General features: G+C 36.9%; 1 protein-coding gene across 2 annotated transcripts in view; it reads right to left on the reverse strand.

The window, feature by feature from the left end:
* Positions 1-27548, reverse strand: part of OSTN (osteocrin) — a 77368-nt gene that overhangs the window by 17763 nt on the left and 32057 nt on the right. For both annotated transcript variants that reach the window (XM_053709045.1, XM_053709044.1), the window contains exon 4: positions 10771-10867. In XM_053709045.1, coding sequence (XP_053565020.1) covers positions 10783-10867 — 85 coding nt within the window. In that variant the 3' untranslated portion in view covers positions 10771-10782. The remainder of the gene's footprint in view (positions 1-10770; positions 10868-27548) is intronic.

Here is a 27548-nt window from a genome sequence, read left to right on the forward strand (position 1 = left end):
GAATGTTCTAAACAATAACAAATGTCACTATGTGCCGAATGTTCTAAACAATAACAAATGTCACTATGTGCCGAATGTTCTAAACAAAAATGAATGTCACTATGTGCCGAATGTTCTAAACAATAACAAATGTCACTATGTGCCGAATGTTCTAAACAATAACAAATGTCACTATGTGCCGAATGTTCTAAACAATAACAAATGTCACTATGTGCCGAATGTTCTAAACAAAAATGAATGTCACTATGTGCCGAATGTTCTAAACAAAAACGAATGTCACTATGTGCCGAATGTTCTAAACAATAACAAATGTCACTATGTGCCGAATGTTCTAAACAATAACAAATGTCACTATGTGCCGAATGTTCTAAACAATAACAAATGTCACTATGTGCCGAATGTTCTAAACAATAACAAATGTCACTATGTGCCGAATATTCTAAACAATAACAAATGTCACTATGTGCCGAATGTTCTAAACAATAACAAATGTCACTATGTGCCGAATGTTCTAAACAAAAATGAATGTCACTATGTGCCGAATGTTCTAAACAATAACAAATGTCACTATGTGCCGAATGTTCTAAACAATAACAAATGTCACTATGTGCCGAATGTTCTAAACAAAAATGAATGTCACTATGTGCCGAATGTTCTAAACAATAACAAATGTCACTATGTGCCGAATGTTCTAAACAATAACAAATGTCACTATGTGCCGAATGTTCTAAACAATAACAAATGTCACTATGTGCCGAATGTTCTAAACAATAACAAATGTCACTATGTGCCGAATGTTCTAAACAATAACAAATGTCACTATGTGCCAAATGTTTTAAACAATAACAAATGTCACTATGTGCCGAATGTTCTAAACAAAAACAAATGTCACTATGTGCCGAATGTTCTAAACAGTAACAAATGTCACTATGTGCCGAATGTTCTAAACAATAACAAATGTCACTATGTTCCGAATGTTCTAAACAAAAATGAATGTCACTATGTGCCGAATGTTCTAAACAAAAATGAATGTCACTATGTGCCGAATGTTCTAAACAATAACAAATGTCACTATGTTCCGAATGTTCTAAACAATAACAAATGTCACTATGTGCCGAATGTTCTAAACAATAACAAATGTCACTATGTGCCGAATGTTCTAAACAATAACAAATGTCACTATGTGCCGAATGTTCTAAACAATAACAAATGTCACTATGTGCCGAATGTTCTAAACAATAACAAATGTCACTATGTGCCGAATGTTCTAAACAATAACAAATGTCACTATGTGCCGAATGTTCTAAACAAAAATGAATGTCACTATGTGCCGAATGTTCTAAACAATAACAAATGTCACTATGTGCCGAATGTTCTAAACAATAACAAATGTCACTATGTGCCGAATGTTCTAAACAAAAACAAATGTCACTATGTGCCGAATGTTCTAAACAATAACAAATGTCACTATGTGCCGAATGTTCTAAACAATAACAAATGTCACTATGTGCCGAATGTTCTAAACAATAACAAATGTCACTATGTGCCGAATGTTCTAAACAAAAATGAATGTCACTATGTGACGAATGTTCTAAACAATAACAAATGTCCCTATGTGCCGAATGTTCTAAACAATAACAAATGTCACTATGTGCCGAATGTTCTAAACAATAACAAATGTCACTATGTGCCGAATGTTCTAAACAGTAACAAATGTCACTATGTGCCGAATGTTCTAAACAGTAACAAATGTCACTATGTGCCGAATGTTCTAAACAATAACAAATGTCACTATGTGCCGAATGTTCTAAACAATAACAAATGTCACTATGTGCCGAATGTTCTAAACAGTAACAAATGTCACTATGTGCCGAATGTTCTAAACAATAACAAATGTCACTATGGGCCGAATGTTCTAAACAAAAATGAATGTCACTATGTGCCGAATGTTCTAAACAAAAACGAATGTCACTATGTGCCGAATGTTCTAAACAATAACAAATGTCACTATGTGCCGAATGTTCTAAACAGTAACAAATGTCACTATGTGCCGAATGTTTTAAACAATAACAAATGTCACTATGTGCCGAATGTTCTAAACAAAAATGAATGTCACTATGTGCCGAATGTTCTAAACAATAACAAATGTCACTATGTGCCGAATGTTCTAAACAATAACAAATGTCACTATGTGCCGAATGTTCTAAACAATAACAAATGTCACTATGTGCCGAATGTTCTAAACAATAACAAATGTCACTATGTGCCGAATGTTCTAAACAATAACAAATGTCACTATGTGCCGAATGTTCTAAACAATAACAAATGTCACTATGTGCTGAATGTTCTAAATAGTAACAAATGTCACTATGTGCCGAATGTTCTAAACAATAACAAATGTCACTATGTGCCGAATGTTCTAAACAATAACAAATGTCACTATGTGCCGAATGTTCTAAACAATAACAAATGTCACTATGTGCCGAATGTTCTAAACAATAACAAATGTCACTATGTGCCGAATGTTCTAAATAGTAACAAATGTCACTATGTGCCGAATGTTCTAAACAATAACAAATGTCACTATGTGCCGAATGTTCTAAACAATAACAAATGTCACTATGTGCCGAATGTTCTAAACAATAACAAATGTCACTATGTGCCGAATGTTCTAAACAAAAATGAATGTCACTATGTGCCGAATGTTCTAAACAATAACAAATGTCACTATGTGCCGAATGTTCTAAACAATAACAAATGTCACTATGTGCCGAATGTTCTAAACAAAAATGAATGTCACTATGTGCTGAATGTTCTAAACAATAACAAATGTCACTATGTGCCGAATGTTCTAAACAATAACAAATGTCACTATGTGCCGAATGTTCTAAACAATAACAAATGTCACTATGTGCCGAATGTTCTAAACAATAACAAATGTCACTATGTGCCGAATGTTCTAAACAATAACAAATGTCACTATGTGCCAAATGTTTTAAACAATAACAAATGTCACTATGTGCCGAATGTTCTAAACAAAAACAAATGTCACTATGTGCCGAATGTTCTAAACAGTAACAAATGTCACTATGTGCCGAATGTTCTAAACAATAACAAATGTCACTATGTGCCAAATGTTTTAAACAATAACAAATGTCACTATGTGCCGAATGTTCTAAACAATAACAAATGTCACTATGTGCCGAATGTTCTAAACAAAAATGAATGTCACTATGTGCCGAATGTTCTAAACAATAACAAATGTCACTATGTGCCAAATGTTTTAAACAATAACAAATGTCACTATGTGCCGAATGTTCTAAACAATAACAAATGTCACTATGTGCCGAATGTTCTAAACAAAAATGAATGTCACTATGTGCCGAATGTTCTAAACAATAACAAATGTCACTATGTGCCGAATGTTCTAAACAATAACAAATGTCACTATGTGCCGAATGTTCTAAACAATAACAAATGTCACTATGTGCCGAATGTTCTAAACAAAAACAAATGTCACTATGTGCCGAATGTTCTAAACAGTAACAAATGTCACTATGTGCCGAATGTTCTAAACAATAACAAATGTCACTATGTGCCGAATGTTCTAAACAAAAACGAATGTCACTATGTGCCGAATGTTCTAAACAAAAATGAATGTCACTATGTGCCGAATGTTCTAAACAAAAACGAATGTCACTATGTGCTGAATGTTCTAAACAAAAACAAATGTCACTATGTGCCGAATGTTCTAAACAAAAATGAATGTCACTATGTGCCGAATGTTCTAAACAAAAATGAATGTCACTATGTGCCGAATGTTCTAAACAAAAACGAATGTCACTATGTGCCGAATGTTCTAAACAAAAATGAATGTCACTATGTGCCGAATGTTCTAAACAAAAATGAATGTCACTATGTGCCGAATGTTCTAAACAAAAACGAATGTCACTATGTGCCGAATGTTCTAAACAAAAATGAATGTCACTATGTACCGAATGTTCTAAACAAAAACGAATGTCACTATGTGCCGAATGTTCTAAACAAAAATGAATGTCACTATGTGCCGAATGTTCCAAACAAAAACGAATGTCACTATGTGCCGAATGTTCTAAACAAAAACAAATGTCACTATGTGCCGAATGTTCTAAACAAAAATGAATGTCACTATGTGCCGAATGTTCTAAACAAAAACGAATGTCACTATGTGCCGAATGTTCTAAACAAAAATGAATGTCACTATGTGCCGAATGTTCTAAACAAAAACGAATGTCACTATGTGCCGAATGTTCTAAACAAAAACGAATGTCACTATGTGCCGAATGTTCTAAACAAAAACGAATGTCACTATGTGCCGAATGTTCTAAACAAAAACGAATGTCACTAATAAACATGGAAAATGTTGTTACGCTCCTCATTCGGTCACATTTTCATTTAGTGTGCATCGAATGGACCAATATTTGGACAAAAACGTATTTGTTCAAAAACTAATGCACATGTCTACTGTTCACTGCTTAATAGGAAAAACTCCCACAGAAAAGTAGGTTTATTCAGAACAGGAACATCACTTTTAAAAAAAAAAAGAATTGTAATAGATTTTGAAATAACTTCTTTTAGACAAACCTCCAGAGATAATTTGTGAGTAAGTTGTCCATTTAATATAAACATGATTGTTTGCACCCAGACCTCTGCATGAGTTTAAATATTTGTTCTATATGCATAAACTAATTAATAAAACCTGAATAAAATGAAAGCCAACATCTTATTTCAGTAATTTTCTTAATCTAGAAAAAGCAGGTAAGCCCTGCCGCAGAATATCAAGATACAAATAAAAATGTGTAAATTGGCAAACTGACTCAGGGTAAAGTATACACTGTAAACTTTAAAAGGATTTTAAACAGTCTTTTTCATTGTTGGAATAAAAAAAAAAGCACTAAGCTATGTTTTATACTTAATAGAAATAATTGTAATATGTATTATTCATCTATTATATGGATTTCACCTTTTATTTATTTTTTCCCTACATTTGTGCAGTGTCCTTTACTTCCTGTCACAGCCTTACAAGGAAGAGGGACCCTCTGCAGGAAGTTTTATCTTAGCCTGATGTCATAAAACTTCTAGGCTGGTTACTATTAAAGGGATACTAAGGGTGAGATTACATATACGGCGCAGGCTTCAGCGTAACTACTGAAACCCGCGTCACCCGTAATTTCACCTTGCACATCGGGGAATCCAATAAACCCGCCGACAGTTCATAAACTGACGTAAATTGGATAAACTTGCAATGTCCAAAATGTGCCAGTGATTTATGGCATTTTAGAAACTGCCGGCTCCTAAGACAATTAAAGAAAATGTCAAATCTCCCTTAAAAGTCTAACCCACCTCCCAAAAACGAATCTGACATGTAAAACTCCTATATCGCCATCACCCCCATATCAGAACTAATAATAAATGTATTAACCCCTAATCCGCCAACCCCCACATCGTAATATAACTAATTAAACTGCTAATCCCTAATCCGCCACCCCCCCACATCGCAATCTAACTAATAAATGTATTAACGCCTAATCCGCAAACCCCCACATCGCAATCTAACTAATTAAACTATTAAACCCTAATCCGCCATCCCCCCACATCGCAATCAACTAATAAATGTATTAACGCCTAATCCGCCAAACCCCCACATCGCAATCTAACTAATTAAACTATTAAACCTTAATCCAGCATCCACCCCCATCGCAATCTAACTAATAAATGTATTAACCCCTAATCCCCCCATCCTCCCACACATCGCAATCTAATAAATGTATTAACCCCTAATCTGCCATTCACCCACAACACCAACTACCTAATTACACTATTAACCCCTAATAAGCCAACCCCACATTGCAAACTGCCTAATAAAACTATTGACCCCTAATCTACCATTCACCCACTTCGCAATCTACTTAATAAAATTATTAACCCCTAATCCGCCAACCCCCCAGAACGCAAAGTACCTATCAACACTATTAACCTCTAAACCGCCAACCCCCCACAACGCATTAAACCTAATTTACCTATTAACCCCTAAACCACCAACCCCCCACAACACAAATAACTAATTCAATTACTAAGACCCCTAACCTAACACCCCATAAATTAACCCCAATTACCTAAAATTAAAAAATACTAAATTACAATTAAAATTAAAAAACATAACATCACTTTAAAAATAAAAAAGCTAAGTTTAAATTAATTTAAAATAAAAAATTCTAACATTACAGAAAAAAATAAACTAAATTAGCAAAAATAAAAAAATTAAACCTAATACCTATGAAAAGAAAGAAGCCCTTACAAAATAAAAACAACCCCAATCTAATCTAAACTACCAATAGCCCTTAAAAGGGCCTTTTGTATGGCATTGCCCTAAGTTATACAGTTTTTTTACCTTTAATTTAAAATACTAAGTAGCCCCCTAATAGTAACCGCCCCCCCACAAAACCCCCAAAAATAAAAAAAAACTATTAATAATTTGATTCAGGTTAGGGTGCATACAGAAGCTGTACATTTTTACAGTGGCTGCATTGCTCTATAAAATTGTTAAGTGCTTTTTTTAAAGGGACAGTCTACTCTAGAATTTGTATTGTTTAAAAAAAGATAGATAATCCCTGTATTACCCATTTTCCCAGTTTTGCATAACCAACATGGTTATATTAATATACTTTTTACCTCTGATTACCTTGTATCTAACACTGCCTCCTTATTTCAATGGGATTTAGCACAATGTTATCTATATGGCACAGAAGAACTGTAAAAATTCACTGAGATAAGAGGCAGTCTTCAAGGGCTTAGAAATAAGTATATGAGCCTACCTAATTTTAGCTTTCAACAAAGTATACCAGGAGAACAAAGCATATCTGATGATAAAAGTAAACTGTTCAACTATTAAACTGTTTAAAAATTGGAAAAATGGAAAGCCCCCAATGATATATCATGCACGCTAAACAAAGGATACAGCTGTCAAAAAGAGGGTAATATTATTGATCTGTGAGTGTGCATTGCATCTTTAAAGTGATATGAAGCACAATTTTTTATTTCATGATATATATAGAGCATGCAATTTTTAAACAACTTTCGAATTTACTCTTATTAGCAATTTTCCTTCATTCTCTTAGTATCTTTATTTGAAAAGCAGGAATGTAAACTTAGGTTTGGTTAAGCACCTGGGTAGCACTTGCTTGGTGGCTAAATGTAGAAAAATTGATAATAGGAGTAAATTAGAAAGTTGCTTAACCCCTTAGTAACCACAGCACTTTTCAATATTCTGACCGTTTGGGAAGAGGGCTATTTTTACATTTCTGCTGTGTTTGTGTTTAGCTGTAATTTTCCTCTTACTCATTTACTGTACCCACACATTATATACCATTTTTCTCGCCATTAAATGGACTTTAAATGATAAAATATGATGAAAAAATTTAAAAAACACACTTTTTCTAACTTTGACCCCCAACATCTGTTACACATCTACAACCACCAAAAAAACAACCATGCTAAATAGTTTCTAAATTTTGTCCTGAGTTTAGAAATACCCAATGTTTACATGTTCTTTGCTTTTTTTGCAAGTTATAGGGCAATAAATACAAATAGCACTTTGCTTTTCCAGACCACTTTTTTTTTTTCAAAATGAGCAATAGTTACATTGGAACACTGATATCTGCCAGGAATCCCTTAAAATGTATATATTGTATGTATATAGTATTGATCTAGGTCCATTTTGGTATTTTTCATACCACCATTTCACCGCCAAATGTAATCAAATAAAAAAAAGCGTTCCCTTCTTCACAAACTTTAGATTTCTCACTGAAATTATTTACAAACAGTTTGTGCAATTATGACACACATGGTTGTAAATACTTCTCTGGGATCCCCTATCCCCTTTGTTCAGAAATATCAGACATATATGGCTTTGGCGTTGCTTTTTGGTAATTAGAAGGCCACTAAATGATGCTGCGCACCACACGTGTATTATGCCCAGCAGTGAAGGGGTTAATTAGGGAGCTTGTAGGGTTAATTTTAGCTTTAGCGTAGTGTAGTAGACAACCCAAAGTATTGATCACCGCCAAATGCGGCCAAATGCGATCAAATAAAAATAATTGTTCACTTTCATAAACTTTAGGTTTCACACTTAAATTATTTACACAGCTTGTGCAATTATGGCACAAATGGTTGTAAATGATTCTCTGGGATCCCCTTTATTCAGAAATAGCAGACATATATGGCTTTGGCATTGCTTTTTGGTAATTAGAAGGCCGCGAAATGCCGCTGCGCACCACACTTGTATTATGCCCAGCAGTGAAGGGGTTAATTAGGTAGCTTGTAGGGAGCTTGTACAGTTAATTTTAGCTTTAGTGTAGAGATCAGCATCCCACCTGACACATCCCACCCCCTGATCCCTCCCAAACAGCTCTCTTCCCTCCCTCACCCCACAATTGTCCCCTCCATCTTAAGTACTGGCAGTACTAAAATTAAAGGCTATTTTTTAAAAATATATATATATATTCTGCTGTGTAGGATCCCCCCTTAGCCCCCAACCTCCCTGATCCCCCCCAAACAGCTCTCTAACCCTCCCCCCTCTACCTTATTGTCTGCCATCTTGGGTACTGGCAGCTGTCTGCCGTACCCAGTTTGCCATACAATTTGGTATTTTTTGTTTTATCTTTAAATATAAAAGCATTTTTTTCTGTAGTGTAGCCCCCCTCAATAACCTACCCCCCACCCCCTTCCAGATCCCTTAGATGCAATTTCCCCCCTCCCCTCCCTTCTCCCTCCTTTGCTTAACACTTAGTCTCATAGTGTAGCATTCCCACCCATTCCCGAGCGCCCCCGCCCCGTGCCCGCTCCCAGTGCTCCCGCACAGGATCCCGCCTCCCTCTGACGAACATCCACCATCGATGGCTGCCCACCCGCCTACCTGCAATGGCTCACACCCACCAACGATCTGCACCATCGATGGCTGATGCAGAGAGGGCCACAGAGTGTCTCTCTCTAAATCGGATGCCTAAAAAATGTTTTTACAGGATGCCTCAACATTGAGGCATCACTGCAATAACATGAAAGTGGCAGGAAGCGATCAGGATCGCTTCCACCGCTTGAAACCCTTGACCACGTACAGGGTACGTCCTTGGTCATTAACGACCATTTTTTTGTAGGACGTACCCTGTACATCGTCAGTCGTTAAGGGGTTAAAATTGCATACTCTATCTGAAACATGAAAGAAAAAAATGTGGGTTTTATATCCCTTTAAGCTAGTAAAGCAAGATAAATTATTTGTAAATAGCTTCAGGAACAGGAGGAAATGGTAACTAGTTACTATTCTTTTGTAGTTGTGCTCAGCATTTTAATGTCCCATTAAAGGAACTTATGTACCGTAACTTAATGATGTGGAACAGACTGAAAAAGCAGAAAAAGAAATATCACAAACTAAGTGCAATGATTTGGGAAGAAAAATAGAGTTGGATAATGGAAGGGATCATTAGAAGTGAGTTGTATTAAAGGGACAAGAAACCGCAATTTTTTTCTTCACGATACAATTTTAAACAACTTTCCAATTTATTTCTACTATCACATTTGCTTCATTCTCTTGTTATCTTTTGCTGAAGGAGCAGCATTACACTACTGGCAGCAAGCTGAAAACATCTAGTTAGCCAATCACAAGAAACAAATGTATAAAGGCACAATTCAGCAGTTAGATCCCACTAGTGTAGGATATGTGTGTATTCTTTTTCAACAAGGGATACCAAGAGAATGAATCACATTTGAAAACAGAAGTTCATTTAAAAGTGGCTTAAAATGAAATGCTCTTATCTGAATCATGCAGGTTTACTTGTAACTTTCCTACCCCATTAATTCATCCATCATGACAATTGGCAAGAGTGAAATAATTAATAAAAAATATGAAAACTGCAGGTGATCTGTAAAATAAATTTTGTACAATCAACATTTAAGAGGGTCAGTATCTATAAAAGAATTAGAGTATGTTAATTTAACGTTAAACATATTTGTTAAAAATTCTGTTGTGAATTGTTCTCTTGTGTTTCAATAGAATAACATTTTAGCAGTCTAAAAGTTTTAAAACAAAATTGAACTATTGTTTGCTGCAAGTGTTTTTCAATAGTCAAATCTAACCCCCCATTTGCCTCATTTGGGGCAGCCAATCAGGGCTTTAGTCTGTAGACAACAAGGTTAGCAATGGTCATAATGTTAGTATAAAATTCACTGTTTTCCAATTTTTATCAGTATAAGGGACAGTCTAATCAAAATAAAACAGTCATGATTCAGATAGGGCATGCAATTTTAATCAACTTGCCAATTTACTTTTATCATCAAATTTCCTTTGTTCTTTTGGCATTCTGTAAAAAATTCAGCATTTTGTAAAAGCTTAAATCTAGGTAGGCTCATATGCCAATTTCTAAGCCTTTGAATGCTGTCTCTTTTCTCAGTGCATTTTGACAGTTTTTCTCAGCTAGATAACACTAGTTCATGTGTGCCATATAGATGGCATTGTGTTCACCCCAGTGGAGTCAGCACTGATTGTCTAAAATTGAAGTCTGTCAAAACAACTGACATAAACAGAAAGTCTCCAGAGGCTTAGATACAAGGTAATCACAGAGATAAAAAGTATAATATAATGAGTTGGTTATGCAAAGGCTGTCCCTTTAAAGGCAATTTTTACTTTCAAAACTCCTTCCCATATCTCATTTATATAATTTAAAAACGAAGTATACTTACAAGTTACAACTCTTAGCCTCTGGTATTAGTCATGCGATTCATGCCAATCCGGTCAAGGGGAATACCAAATCTTCTTTTAGGAAGGTTGACAACTTTCCTGTAGCAAACAGCCAAAAACATATAGTGCTTTTAAATGTGCAATGTAAAAATAACCTAACTTTTTGCTATATCTTGAAAAGGCCAAGTTGTTTCTTTTGCAAAAAAAGAATAAAATTAAATGCCCATGTTCAAATCCATAGACACATATCTCTAGGGTATTGGCACACAAGAGGTTAATTGCACGTTACATTTTGGCATCACTTCACACTATTAAAAGGGATCAATCTTTCAACCTGAGATGTCATCACTAAAGCATAAAAAGTCCCCATTTGTTTTTTGTCTTTAATCCTGCATATTGGTGTTTTGGATTGCCAATATGGAGATTAATAACAAGCATAACATTTATGTGCTGTTTTTAGAAGTTAAACATTTCAGATTTTAGGGATATTAATGGCAGAAGCATTTTAGGATTTTGATCACTGGAAAAACACACTGATTATATGAGATGAAATTCAAAAATTCGTATCTACTGGAAACAAGAACAAGATTGTGATTAAAACCTTTCGGCTAGATTACGAGTTGTGCGTTAGGGTTAAAAAGCAGCGTTGAGAGGTCCTCACTTTTTTGGACAGACTCTGAAATACCGCAAATCCACTTACGTCAATTGCGTATCCTATATTTTCAATGGGACTTGCATAACGCCGGTATTACGAGTCTGACCAAAAGTGAGCGGTACAGCCTCTCCTGTCAAGACTGATACAGCATTTTAAAGTCAGTAGTTAAGAGTTTTACACTACAACGCCATAGCATAAAACTCTTAACTAAAGTGCTAAAAAGTACACTAACACCCATAAACTACCTATTAACCCCTAAACCGAGGCCCCCCCCCACATCGCACACACTAAAATAAATATCTGCCGAACTGGTCATCTCCGCCACTATAATAAATATATTAACCCAAACTGCCGTACTCCCGCATCTCAAACACTAGTTAAATATTATTAACCCCTAATCTGCTGGCCTTAACATCGCCGCCACCTGCCTACATTAATTAACCCCTAATCTGCCGACCCCAACGTCGCTGCCACTATATTAAATGTATTAACCCCTAAATCTAAGTCTAACCCTAACCCCCTAACTTAAATATAATTGAAATAAATCTAAATAAAATTACTATAATTAGCTAAATTATTCCTATTTAAAACTAAATACTTACCGATAAAATAAACCCTAAGCTAGCTACAATATAACTAATAGTTACATTGTAGCTAGCTTAGGGTTTATTTTTATTTTACAGGCAACTTTGTATTTATTTTAACTAGGTACAATAGTTACTAAATAGTTATTAACTATTTAATAACTACCTAGTTAAAATAAAGACAAATTTACCTGTAAAATAAAATCTAAACTAAGTTACAATTACACCTAACACTACACTATAATTAAAATAATTCCATAAACTAAATTACAGAAAATAATAAAATAATTACAAGATTTTTAAACTAATTACACCTACTCTAATCCCCCTAACAAAATAAAAAAGCCCCCCAAAATAAAAAAAAGCCCTACCCTACACTAAATTACAAATAGCCCTTAAAAGAGCTGATTAATTTGGGGCAATGCCCCGCAAAAGGCCCTTTTAAGGGCTATTTGTAATTTAGTATAGGGTAGGGCTTTTTTATTTTGTTAGGGGGATTAGAGTAGGTGTAATTAGTTTAAAAATCTTGTAATTATTTTATTATTTTCTGTAATTTAGTGTTTGTTTTTTTGTACTGATAATTTTATTTAATTGTAATTAATTGTATTTAGTTTAGGTAATTTATTTAATTATAGTGTAGTGTTAGCTGTAATTGTAACTTAGGTTAGGTTTTATTTTACAGGTATATTTGTCTTTATTTTAACTAGGAAGTTATTAAATAGTTAATAACTATTTAATAACTATTGTACCTAGTTAAAATAAATACAAAGTTCCCTGTAAAATAAAAATAAACTCTAAGATAGCTACAATGTAACTATTAGTTATATTGTAGCTATCTTAGTGTTTATTTTATAGGTAAGTATTTAGTTTTAAATAGGAATAATTTAGTGAATTGTATTAATTTTATTTAGATTTATTTAAATTATATTTAAGTTAGGGGGGTTAGGGTTAGACTTAGATTTAGGGGTTAATAACTTTATTATAGTGGTGGCGACGTTGGGGATGGCAGATAAGGGGTTAATAAGTGTAAGATTAAGGGTGTTTAGACTCGGGGTTCATGTTAGGGTGTTAGGTGTAGACATAAAAAGTATTTCCCCATAGGAATCAATGGGGCTGCGTTAGAAGCTGAACGCTGCTATTTTGCAGGGTTTTTTTCAGCCGGCTCTCCCCCATTGATTCCTATGGGGAAATCGTGCACAAGCACATTTTAGCAGCTCACCGCTACCGTAAGCAGCGCTGGTATTGAGGTGAGATGTGGAGCTAAATTTTGCTCTTCGCTCCCTTTTTTGCGGTTAACGCCGGGTTTCTAAAAACCCGTAATACCAACGCTGCAAGTGAGCGGTGAGCATAAACTACTCGTTAGCACCGCACCCCTGTTAACGCAAAACTCGTAATCTAGGTGTTTGTTTCTTACAAACCTTGTCATATTAAATTCACAATTGAATTCTCATAAAATATGCACTCTTATTTATTGTTTATACATTTAATTGTATATAATTTAAATACGAAGTTGTAATTTTCACTTCCCCAAGAGAGGCTGGTATGCTTTAAGAACCCTGACATCTTCTACATGCCACTACATGCCACACAGCTGTTTGACAATCTCATTTATATCCATCCCTAATTGACCACAGCAAAGGGGATTAGATAAACAAATAAAAATAAGGGTTTTAAATACTTTTAAAACATTTAGGTCCAGCTTACAAGTGCAGCGGTATTTAGCACTAATAGCACTGAAAGTAAACTTGTAACGCGCTTGGGATAGCTCATGTATTACTAGTTGAAAGTAAAAAGTTAGCATGCAAACGAAACCCGTACCGTGCTAACTTCTCCCCATAGACTTCAATAAAGAGTGCAACCCAACACCGTGTTCAACCTACAGTGCTAACCCGAAGTGAGCATTAAATATATTACTTTCCTATGTTCTTCACATAGGATAAAATGTTATTTTTATCCTATAGCTATACCTATATCTATATGAATATATACAGGTATAGATATACAGATACATATAGAAATACAAACAACATTTTCCCCTATGTGAATGTACATTGGAATGTAAAATATTTACAGTACATACACAGTAAAACACATGATTAAATATTAAATATAATTCAAAACTTTTTTTTTCATATGTCCAGGTATTTAATTGGAAAGGGCTCAAAAATGTATATATATATATATATATATATATATATATATATATATATATATGTCTGTGTGTGTGTGTGTATATAAACACATGTGTATATATGTGTACATGTATACATTTATACACACACACGTATACATATATATTTTATGTATCTCCATACTACTCACCGTTCCTGAAGTCCGGCGGAGAATTTCTTCTTCCAGATGGCTCCGTCATCTTCTATCTTCATCCTGTGCGGAGTGGTCTTCCCCGATGCACAGAGCTGGAGCGACGGTCCTTAACTGCGGTTCTCAGCGGCGATCCTTAGTGACAGCGATTATTGGCGGCGTGGAGGCTCCTCTTCATTCAATGTCCATTGCACACTTAAAATTGAATGCAAGGTACCGCATTCAATTTTGGGTACCTTGCATTCCTATTGGCTGAAATTTTGAAATCTGCCAATAGGATTAGAGCTACTGAAATCCTATTGGCTGTTCAAATCAGCCAATAAGATTTCAGTAGCTCTCATCATATTGGCTGATTTAAAAATTTAGTAATGCAAGGTACCCCAATAAATGTGGGGTACCTTTCATTCAATCTTCAGTGTGCGACGGACGATCGCATGAAGAGGAGCATCCATGCTGCTGAGGACCGCCGCCGCAGAAGACTGTCGATGAGGACCGCCGCTGAGGATCCGTGCATCAGGGAAGCCAGCTCCACAGCTCCGCTCTGTGCTGCCTTCGCTCTGGTTCAAGATGGAAGATGATGTAGCCGCCTGGAAGAAGACCTTCTCCGCCGGACATCAGGAACGGTGAGTACCTATTTGGGGTTTAGTTTTAGGATTTAAAAAAAAAAAAAAAAATTATTTTAAGATTAGGGATTTAATGGGCTGCAAAAGAGCCGATTGGCCTTTTAAGGGCAGTAAAAGAGCTAAATGCCCCTTTAAGGGCAATGCCCATACAAATGCCCAATTAGGGGCAATGGGAAGTTTAGTTTTTTTTAGTGTTAGTTTTTTTTAATTTTGCGGGGGTTTGGTGGGTGGGAGGTTTTTACTGTTAGGGGGGACTTAGTATTTTTAAATGTAAAAGAGCTTTTAACTTAGGGCAATGCCCAGCAAAAGGCCTTTTTAATGGCTATTGGTAGTTTAGATTAGGGGGTGTTTTTATTTTGGGGGTAATAATTATTTTATTTTTGATCATTTTGTTTATTTTTTCTGTAATTTTAGAGTTTATTTTTTGTATGTTAGATTATTATTTTTTGCAATTTAATGTTAGGTTTTATTTAAGTGTAAGTTAGTATTGGGGTTAATTTAGGGTGTGTTAGGTTATGGGGCTTAGTAATTAAATTAGTTATTTGCGTTATGGGGGGTTTGGTGATTTAGGTGTTAATAGGTTAATTAGTTTTTGCAATGTGGGGGTTTGTCGGTTTAGAGGTTAATAGGTTAATTAGGTTTATTGCCATGTTGGGGTTTGGCGGCTCAGGGGTTATAGGTTAATTAGGTTTATTGCAATGTGGGGGGTTGGTGGTTTAGGGGTTAATATTTTTATTATGTTATTTGCGGATTAGGGGTTAATTACTTTATTATTTTGTGATGTGGGGGTTTGCAGTTTAGGTGTTTGTTAATACTTCGTGCAGGAGGTTATTTTTTTTGTTATACTCCGTGCGGGTGGTTACGTGTGATTTTTTTATTTATTTCTTGAGGGCGGTCGCGTGTTTTTTCGTTATTTCATGCGGGTGGTTGTATATTTTTTTTTTAAGGCTTCGGATTTGCCTACGCTGCATCCCGATGGATTCTGTTGGCTGCGCGTGCAACATTCCTTTGAGGATGCATGCGCAACTGGCGACGGCCGCTTTACAAACACGATTATAGTATAGATTATATTATAGATAATAACTAGATAGCTAGATGTTAGATAGATAGAAGTGTAATGGGAATTTGCACTAACCCATATATCAAATTAAATTGTGAAAAATGAATGTAATATATTCTGTACATATTTATACATATGCATATTTATAAACAATACCTTTACATATACATTGTTGGTTCTTAATTTTTAACTGTAACTGAGGGGTGATTTATTTACAGTTTTGTTCATTCACCATGGTTATATGTGGGAAAAACTACACAGATTCTAAAAGATAGGATTGGTGCAGAAAGGAATGACATTGCAATAAGTCCCACTACTCTAATAACCCCTAAACCTCCACAACTCCCACTGCAATAAACTCCCTACACATGTAACCCTAAACCGCCACATAGCCCACTGCTATAAACTCCCTATACTAGTAACCCCAAAACCACCAATACCCCTATAGCAAGCTACCCCTTAACCTATTTACCCCCTACCGCTGAAACCCCCATTGCATAATGCTCCCAGCCCTAACCTATTAAACCCCGAACCACCACAACCCGCATCGCAAAATACCCCCAACTTCCTAACAGCTAACCCCTCAAGATCAATAACCTAAGTTAAAAAAGTTAAAAAACACTACCATTAACAAAAATAAGAAACCATAGCATTATAAACATTTTTTTTTTAAAAAACACAACAAGACTAAGACCTATTCTAAAACTAAAGTCCCCTTAAAAAAAGCCCATCCCTAAAAACCCCCTAAGCTAACACTAAAACCTACTCTAAAAATTGCCCTAAAAAGGGCATTTGTCAGGCAGTGCACTAGTTGAAGCTATTAGTTGTAAAACCAAAGTAAACCTCTTTAAAAAAAAACTATTCTAAAAAAAGATGCCTTGGAAAGGGAATGAGAGATTATGCTCTTTTGCAAAACAATTAGGAACCCTATCCTAAATAAAGATGCCCTGAAAAGGGCATCAGTGATTATGCTTTTTTGCAAACCCTAAAATAACTCCCCACCCAAAAATCTGTAACATTGAACTACAAAGGTTAAGACTCACCATCTTGAATCCGGCTCCTTAGGTGGGCAGCTCTCCTCTTCTGTATTCTTCCATGGTGGCGCTCTTCTGGGGGTGTCCTTTTCTTCTATCTCATATCCGTCTTCTTCCGATTTTCCATCCGACGTCCTCTTCATGCTGTCACCTCAGCACACTGAAGCTTGAATGCGAGGTTCCCCCATTATACAAGGGTGCTTTTGCATTTCTATTGGCTGATTTTTTTCATTCTTAGTCCTTGAATTATTTTTTGCAAAAGTGCGTAATCACTGATGCTCTTTTAAAAAAAAAAAAATCTTTTTTTAGGATAGTTTTTTTTAAAGATAGGTTTTTTTTTGGGGGGGGGTATTACTTTGGTGTTAGTATAGGATTTTTGTTTTATGCAAAATAGCTAATCACTTCAACTAGGGTACTGTTTAACAAATTGTAGAGTAGCTTTTAGTGTTAGTTTATATTTTTTTAGGGGCAGGCTTTTTTTTAAGGGGACTTTAGTTTTAGGATAGGTCTTACTGCGTGTGGATTTTTATTTTTGGCAAAAAATTTTTTTGCAATGCTAGTGATTTTTATTTTTGTATGTGTAGCTTTTTTTGTAACTTAGGGGGTCTCAGGTTAGGGATTTTGGGGGGATAGCTGTTAGGAGGTTAGGGAGGTTTCAGGGTTAATAGTGTAGCATTGTAATTTGTGGTGGGCAATGTGGGGGTTTAGGGTTTAATAGTGTAGCAGGGTAATTTACGGTGGGCTATGTGGCCTTTTAGGGGTTAATAGTATAGTGGCGCAATTTGGTGTGGGCTATGTGGCAGTTTAGGGGTTAATAGTGTAAGGGGTGGTTGGGATCTTGTTGCATTAGTTCGGCTAAGGGTTCAATAGCAAAGACAAATAGGAGGGGGGACAGTGGACATCCCTGTCTTGTACCATTAGAGAGGGAGAAGAGGGGTGAACAGAAGCCCAATCCTCTGACTCTTCCAGTAGGGGCAGAGTACAAAGCCTTATTCCAGTTTGGATCTCTTTTGGAAACTTAAAGACCTCTAGGACTTCCCATAGATAGTCCCATCGGATCTGATCAAAAGCCTTCTTGGCATCGAGTGAGATGACCGAGAAGGCCTTGTTTAGTCAAGTGGCCTCCATAACAATATTGAGGAGACGCCTGGTATTATCAGGGCCCTCCCTATTGGGAATAAAGCCTACCTGATTTTCATTTATTAGAAAAGGGAGTAGATGTGAGATATGGTTGGCTAAAAGTTTGTAATATATCTTTATATCAGTATTAATTAAGGATATGGGTCTGTAGCTAGGGCATAGGGAGAGATCTCTGTCCCATTTGGGGATAGTAATGATGCAAGCCACAAGAAATTCCTTAAAAAAGGAGCCTTGTGTGCCGGCCATGTAATAGACCCTTTGGAGGATCGGAGAAGGTTCAGATATATAGATTTTGTAAAAAAAGTGATGGGTAGCCATCAGGGCCTGGTGCCTTTAACGGCTTTAGGTTTTTAATAATGCGCTTAATCTCAGTAAGGGATATAAGATCACTCAGAGCTTCCTGCTGGTCAGCTGAAAGAGTCGGTATCTTAAGCCTTTGCAGGAGTTGCTGAATGGCTGTTTTAGAAGTGCGGTCAGGGTTTTCCAAGGCACTAATGTTATACAGTGAGTCGTAATATGAGGCAAAAAAAGATGCAATTTGGCTTGGTAGGGAAGAGGACTGACCTTTATATTTCAGAAGTTGGATACGTGAAAGCCTAGTTTTATTTCTAATTTTATTGGCTAATAGCATTTCCACCTTATTACTTTTATAGTAAAATAGTTGTTTAACTTTGAGTAAATGCTGTTGGAATGCGTCTAAGTTCTAATTGACATATATGAGCTTTCAAATCATTAATTTTAGAAGTTAAATCTGCAGAAGGGGATGTTCTATTTTGGATCTCCAATTTTTTTAGTTCACATAAGGCTTGGGACAAGAGAAGGCCTATAGCTTTCCGTATCATAGCTTGTTTTTTATTATAAGACTGTGAATAGAGACTTTCAGAGCTCCCCAAAATGTGTCATCAGGTACAGAGTTATTGTCATTGAGGTTTATTAATTCTCTTATGTCTGTGCGTAGTTCTTCGCGGAATAGGGTGTCAGAGAGTATGTTATGTGGCATGTTCCATGCTGGGGAGTGTTGTTTATAGCGATTATCACATAGTGTTAGGGATACCTGGTCATGGTCCAACCAAGGGCAGACATGTATTTCCACCAATTTGGTGTAGTCTAGCATATGGGCCCGAGTAAATATGTAGTCCAGTCTCGAGTACACAGGGTAGAAGTGTGAGAAGTGCATGTAATCTCTGTCTAAAGTATGGAAGGTCCTCCAAGCGTTGTAGAACCCAAATTTGAGCATTAAAGGGCCATAATACGCAAATGTTTAAACACTTGAAAGTGATGCAGCATAGCTGTAAAAAGCTGACTAGAAAATATCATATGAACATCTCTATGTAAAAAAAAAAAGATATTTTACCTCAAAAGTTCATCAGTAGCCACATACCATTGTAAAGGATTTCTAAGCAGCATATTAGTATGTCTGTCCCGGGACAGCTGAAGGGATGAGCCTCGTGCACTCTCATGTTATGTCCCTATTCAGTTTAGGGAAGTTTACAATGAAATCTCATGAGAGTTAAATGAAATCTCATGAGATCACAGTAAAAGAGTTCATGACCTCAGCACTGCTGATTGGCTGCTGTTCATTTCTTCATTTCTTTTTCTTCTTATCTGCAGCTGGGAGCAGCTTAGTATCACTTTTTACACAGAACTTACTCTGCTGAGCTGAGGAGATTGTGAGGTAAAATATCTTCCTTTTTTACATAGAGATGCTCAAGTGATATTTTCCTGTCAGCTTTTTACAGTTATACTGCATCAGTTTCAAGTGATTTAGCATATGAGTATTATGTCCCTTTAAGCTTCTAAATTTTGATGAGGAATTATCTTGTCTGTTAGTTCTAGGGTTGGGTCTGTTCGATTTCCTGTCTTTGTGAGGATCCCAGATCATATTAAAGTCCCTGCATAGTATCACTTTGCCCTGTTTGTTTTTGTCTACCAATTCTAGTATTTTGTGGAGGCATTTGTTCTGTCCTGTATTTGGAAGGTATATTGAGACTAGGGTATACATTTTTTGGTTAAGTTTACATATCACTAACAAATATCTAGCTTGAGGGTCTTTTTCTATGTGCAGAATTTCACAGGGGAGTCTTTTATGTATAAGAATAGCTACACCTCTAGCTTTAGTAGTAAATGGGGCATAAATGACATTAGTGTATGACTTAGATATGAGTCTAGGGGTTTCGTTAATTTTCCAATAAGTTTCCTGTATAAAAGTTACATCCGGTTTAAGGTGAGCTAAGGATCGAAGGAATATACTTCTCTTGCCCGGGGAGTTCAGGCCTCTATCATCATGCATCAAGAATCTAATCTTTGGTTGGTCAGGCATTTAGCTTAGTTAAGAGAGATAAGGGTATTCAGAGCTTAGAGGAGGGGGGAGCAAGGAAGTGGGAGGAAAGAGAAAGAGCAAAACAGACAAATGCATTGTTGAAACTTTTTTTTTTAAAGAAAGATGTGGTGGAAGTAGTACACCAAACAGGGGCCTTATAAAGGGCTATAAGGGGGGTCTAGCTTATCTACTTAGCTAGAGTGGTATGCACCACCAGGGCATAGAAAAAGAATAATAAACATCAACTTATAAGTTAACAGTAAACATAAGTGATATATAACCATAACAACTTTCCAGCATCAAAGTGCATAGTTTAGATGCAGAAATCAAAAGCGTCCAAATCTGTATAGGTTTAAAGTCCCAAGGAGCCTTAAAGCAGTTGCCAAGGAAAGTCAACCCAAAGGGAGACTCAAGGGTTAGTGTCCTGTTGGAGTCCTTAATGCTTTTGGCGCTTAGGTCTCTGGTCCTTTACCTGCCACTCCAAAGCAGATGCCCTCAATTTTTAATGAGGAGGCTGCTGAGGGTAATCTTCCTTTGGGCATAGGCCCCAAGATTCCAAAAGAGTGAGGCCTTGGTTAAGAGTATTGATGTTATGTGTTTGGTTATCCTTTGTGATTGTGATTCCAGTGGGGAATCCCCATCTGTATTTAATGTCATTACGTCTTAGGACCTCAGTAACTGGGGAGAGCAGTCGCCTCTGTTATAGAGTATATGGAGATAAATCTTGTAGGAGTTGTATACTGCTGTACTTCTCAGAAAGGGTTGGTTTGCGAAAAGCCACCTGCATAATCCGGTCTTTGAGACTATAACTGTGGAAACATATGATAACGTCTCTGGGTAACTCTGAGGCAATCGATCTAGGCCGTAGAGCACGATGGCATAGTTCCAAGGTGTTGGAAGTGCATTCAAAGGACCCCAGGAGCTTCCCAAAGAGATCCATCAAGAAGTCCTGCAGGTCTGGGGTAGCCACAGATTCAGGAATTCCTCTGAATCTGATATTGCTTCTTCTTGATCTGTCCTCCTGGTCTGCCAGTTTGAGTTGTGTAACTTGCTCAGAAACGGATTTAGAGTACGCCAATAGGTTGGTATGGTCGACCACCAAATCATCTTGTTTACGTTCTAAGGCGTCCACACTCTCTCACCCACCTCTGAAATATCTTTTCACAACTCAGCCGAGCTGCGTTGGATTTCCTGAATGATGGATAACGTTTGAGTGCAAGCATCTTTTGCATAGTAGATTTTGTGAGGTAATGCACAGAGGCATTGCAAGAGTGGGAGCTGGATTGGGAATCTTCATCCTGAGAGTCTTGATCTGTAAGATGACATGTAGAGAGAAGTGGCCTAAGACCGTTTTTTTGGTCTTGAGAGGAGTTTTAGATTGTTGTCGTGATGAATGCGGCATTTTCTGGAGATGGTTGTAATTTATACTAAGCACAGTAAAGTCTCAGAGAGTGGTCTCAGGAGGGCAGGTATGTAAGTATAGTCAATAAAGTAAGGACATTAGTTAGACATTAAATGGTTGCATAAAAATATTCAGACATTGTTATGGTGGGGCACCCACTCCAGACAGAGCACCTCACCGCTCACTGCATCAGAGGGTGAAATCACCTTGTATACAGTATGGGGACACACACGATGTTAGATCCTCACAGATTACTAGGACCCAAGGTACTCCTCTCCTGGCAATGGGTACTACACTCCAATCGGAAGGGAGAAATGGAGAGGGGAGATGGCCCACCTGGATGAGCCTGTCAGGGGACAGAGGGGAGGAATACCCCAGGGTACCTGGAGCAGGAGCAGGGGGGTGTGGTGTACAGGTTTTTATAGACTACTGTCTAGTACTAAGTAAAACAGCATAGAGGAGGGTGAACCGCAGTATTTCAGAGTCAAAACAGAGTTATCCTAGAAACTTGACCCCCACTTTGGGGATAGAGGGATACGACCCGAAGGAAGGGGATGGGGATGTTACCAACCCAGACAAGCGGGGCAGGAGCAGGGCGGGAGACAAGTTGTACAGCGAATATATAGACTAAAGGCAATCTAATATACAAACAACAACAGTACACCTAAACACAATTTACTAGCAGACAAAAGTAAATGCTGTTTAACAATGATGTAATACAGTTTACACGTAAGTGTTCTCTAAGATTCAGCAGTAAATGACTTCTGGGATGTTATTTGGAGTCCAGATCTGTAGTAGTTTCAGACTCACAAAGGTAGTTTAAGCTCTACAGTTAAACTGGATATAGTCCTTGCTGTCTTCACTATCCTTGAACGTTAGGATGTGCAAAGGGAGTGTAGCAGCTGAACACTGGTTAGAATCATCATATTTAAGGTGGTAATTTGCCCAGATCAATTATATTAAGGTAACAGGGCTAGCTTGAGTAGGGTGCATGTCCACCAAAGGATTACAGGGCTATAGCACAAAGGGGAGAAAGGTTGAATTGAGGGACTCCTATCTCCCCGTGTACCCGCAGTTTGCGATAGATCTCACCCAATTTGCAGCTTCCCAGTGGTGGTCCCGGGTATTTGCTTTTAATCTGCAGACAAGTTATGGGAGGTGATAAAGCTGTCGGGCCAAATTTGTGACTTGCAGTCACACAGGGAGGAAAAGGATCTCAGCAGACGTTTGCAGTAGAAGGCCAGATTTTCTGTGACCAGAGGCACTAAGGTGCTGTCTATTTCATGGCTCCGGCACCAGGCTGGTCTATGATGCAGGGAGTAGAGATGCTTAAGAGCTCCTTGAACAGCATGCGGGTCTCTAGGCCTCTTCCCTCAGGAATACAAAGAGCAGGCTCAGGTCCGCTGCAACCATCAACTGAGGCCTGTCAGGTATATTTAGTTCTCTGCTCGGTTGCGGTCATGTGGGGGATACGCCGACTTGAGTTTTGTGTCCTCAGTCACTGCACTTGCCTCCTTCTCTGCAGAACTTGTTCCGGAGCGGGGCCCTGACCCTCCGGCCCTTCTGGTACAGTTGAACTTTGTAGTGAGGCATCAGGTAGAGGATAGGCCTCAGTTTAAGTCGGTGTAGGTGGACTCAAGTTTGTTGGACAGGATCTGATGTAAAGAATGGCCAAAGTGTCAGAATCTGCTCCCAAAAGAAATTTATTTTTGTGTGTGTTAAGCACATAGGTAAAGTACCCAGACTATATAATATCTATGAACTAGGATACCAGGGATAGTGAATGGGCTAGTCACCTTGACTGCAGAGCATCTCTCCTGATCTTACCAGCTTGCTGAGGCCTTTCTCCCTCACAGAAACGCTGTTCCAGTAGAGAGCCCATCCAGTGCAAGTATAAATACTGCAGACAATATGATAAGATATGCCTGTAACCACTTTGGTGGAGGCTGAGGGATGGGGCCAAAGGGCAGATTTACCCATGAGGGTACTGACTTTGCCATAAAAGAGTTAATCCTCAACCTCTGTTTCAGAAACTACTTCTAATCTTCTAGTGAAAACTTAAAGAGGGGGATAGGGTCTCACGTCAGGTCTGAGCTCCCAATTTATTATAAAAAAAATCTTAATAGAGCACTTCACTCAACCTCTCACCTCAGAGGCAAAGAACAAACTGTAGAGTTGCAAGGGATTGAAAGCTCTTGTGAGGATTCTTGACCTCCACCTGCTGGCAGGAATTATATCCCACATGCTATGGACACCCATGAACTCTACTCATTATACGAAAGAAATGGGCCCATCATACATAAACCTCCTTTGTGGGATGCTCAGCTTCTAGTTGCATTATTACAGTGATAATCCAAGGCCTCACTGTAGCCTTTGGAGCTGATTTTTTATTCTCTGAATTGACAAATTGATGCATTTACACTTTAATAAATTCCCCATTGACTTTATGATTATTCAATATTCTCACACTTAAAACGACTGTTATAATTTTACCAAATCCATGTAAAGAGTAGAAGAATTAGAAAACTGAAAATAATGTATTGTCTAAAAAATGAATTTATAAAATATATAGGGCTAGATTACAAGTGAGGCTCAAACGGTTTTGCGCTAGTGCAATCATGTTTTTCTAAGCCATTTTGATTGCACTGATATTACAAGTGGATCCTTACTGCGATCTCAGAGCTTTGGTTAACTATTTTCCCGAAACAAAAAAAGTTGCACAAAACACTTCAAAAAGACACTACAAAGTACACTTGCACTCATATTAACATATTTATTAAAAATATTGCACAAAAAAGTTATAACAGCTCAAAGATTGGAGATCTCAGGTGTTAGAAAAAAACATTTAACATTGAGAAAGATACATGCAGTATACCTGTACATTGCTAAATATGTATTTGTATGTGTATAGATAAGTGTATATATGTGTACATTTATATATTAATGTATTTATATGTGTATATATGTATTTAAAGTCATAAATACACATACAAAAGCATTAATATATATATGTACACATATCTACACATAAAAACATTAATATATAAATATACACATATATACACTTATCTATACACATATATAATCACATGTATCAATGCATTAGAGCCCTTTGCCATTAAGCAGATAAAACCATGAAAACATATATATGCAATATTGATATTTGATAAAGATTTTAACTATGTATTTACTGTAAATATTTCACATTTGCTAATGTGAATATGCTATGTTGTTTGCGTGATAGGTGTTTTTTTAAAAAAAAAAAAATCTCTCTCCATTGACTTCTATGGGGAATGGGAAAATGGGATGGAATTTGCACGATTTTGGTGTTAGGTTTTTTTCTCTCCCTTGATTTCTATGGGGGAAAAGATGCACGCGCACGTTTATTTTTTATCGCGCTATTCAGGTTAACGCTAGCGCAAAATACGTTTTTTTGGAACCTGTAATACGAATGCAACCCGACAAGCGCAAAAATGTAAATCCTAGCAGAGTTTTCGCAATTGCGAAAAAATAAAATACCACGCCACTTGTAATCAAGCCCATATTGTATTATCTTTTTTGCCAATGTGACAGGTAAATATTAAAGATAAATAAATAATGTATTACAGTTTGCTGATTGTGAGCTCCCTCTTGTGGCTCCCTCTCATTATTGTAGATTTTGAAAACCACATAATAGTAAAGTTTATTGGAGAACCGGCATCAATGGCGCCAGAAATATATTGACATTGGAACAATACACTTTCATAAGTTCAAGAGGGTATAAGGAAATCCACCCGCACACAATGTGCCAAGTCCATAAACAGTGTTCAACTATTTCATATCATTATTATTTTTCACACTTACGGGGCCAGTTAAATTGTAGACTTGTTATTACAAAAAATATATATATTTATATACATACTTAAGCAATTCCATATATCATTTTTTATTTAAAGTGTATTTATTATGTTTGCAAAAATGAGAAAAAATGTATTCACAGAGATCTTAAAAGGGACATTAAACCCCTTGAGACTGTAATATAGCATTTTAAATATACATAATAAACCAATTTTGCAATATACTTTCATTCAGGGGTAGATCTACCATTGGTCCAGAGGCACCAGGGCCCAAATGCTAGGGGGTCCATAGCAGCCAGTCTATACATAGCTGTTTGCAGAATCTGTATATACTCAAAATCATCATGTATACTATTACTTTTGCTTAGTGCTGAGTTACCTTTGGGGGTGGGGTAACAGCTGACCTCCGCAAAAATACTGGACAATCTGTCAGTGACTCAATACAATGGTAAGTAAGATCACACAACCCCCCCTCCCCCTAAAAAATGTTTTACTTTAGCCCTTGATCCCTCCATGTATATTTTCCCAACAGAACAGTCATTTTATGCCTTAGAGGCCAGTAAATAAAAAACAGTAACACACATAAACAGAAGTAATTAGACCCCCTAAACTGCCCCTTCATATTTTTGTTTTCCATATTTGTAATGCATTGAGATATAGGACCTTTTATATTTAGCTACCACTCAGGGACATTTAGGTGTCCAGAATATTTGTACAGATTATACTTGACAGTCTACTAAAATATTGGACTGTGCAGTTGAATACTGGATAACCCTATTTGAGAGACCCCCGAGAAAAGCATTTGCACCAGGGCCCTCTGTTGAGTAGGTGTCCTCTACAGCTTTCATTATTTATTTTGTCCCCTTTTCCTGTAATTTAATTTAAAAAATTGTGGACTTTCCAATTCCTGTTAAAAGTGGAAATGTAGACTCCAGGTATAACACTGCTATACCCCATACAGTCATTCGCTGCACACTCTAGTGATCCGCTTATAACTGTCCCTAATTGGCCTCAGTAGGGAAGAAAACCTGGGCTAGAACATAGCAGTGCATTTTGCCTTATGGACACTAAACTTTACACTTGTTTTTTTTCCAATATTTAAAAAAGACTTAAGACCGCTGCTCCATAACTGGTCTGCCAGCTCTGAGGCTGCGGGCATCAATCCACCCGATCCTATAGGCTGATTGAACTGCTTGTGCAATGATAAATCCTGACAGCATATGCTATCGACATTCATCAATATCTGTTGGACATGATCCGCTGAGTGGATCATGTTGGACAGACCAATGATAAATCGGCCCCATGGTGTAGAACCATCGGTGGTTCATCAGCAAGATTTGGGATGCTAACAAAAGTAACCAAAAAGGTGCTGTGTTGAGCTGACTCTTAAATAACTCCACAGGTGTGAGCCCAATGCTATCTATATGGCCCACATGAACTAGCAGTCTCCTGTTGTGAAAAACAAGTAAAAAAACATGTGATAAGAGGCTGTATCTAGTGGCTTACAAACAGGCAGAACTTTAGAAGTTTAAATGTTATAAAGTTTATTAATATAACAATGTTGGTTGTGCACAGCTGGGAAATGGGTAGTTAAGGCGTTATCTTTTTAAACAATAACAATTTTGATGTTGACTGTCCATTTAAAGGACCACTAAACACACAGTAGAATAGCATAATCAATAAATGCATAATAGACTATGCAAAACCACTTAGTTTGAATTTCCCATAAGTAGTGGATTTTTTTCTGACAAATTTTAAAGTTAGTTTTATTTTCCTTCCCACTGCAACACGTGACAGCCATCAG

This window comes from Bombina bombina, chromosome 4 (genome assembly GCF_027579735.1).
Source record: "Bombina bombina isolate aBomBom1 chromosome 4, aBomBom1.pri, whole genome shotgun sequence".
Taxonomy (NCBI): domain Eukaryota; kingdom Metazoa; phylum Chordata; class Amphibia; order Anura; family Bombinatoridae; genus Bombina; species Bombina bombina.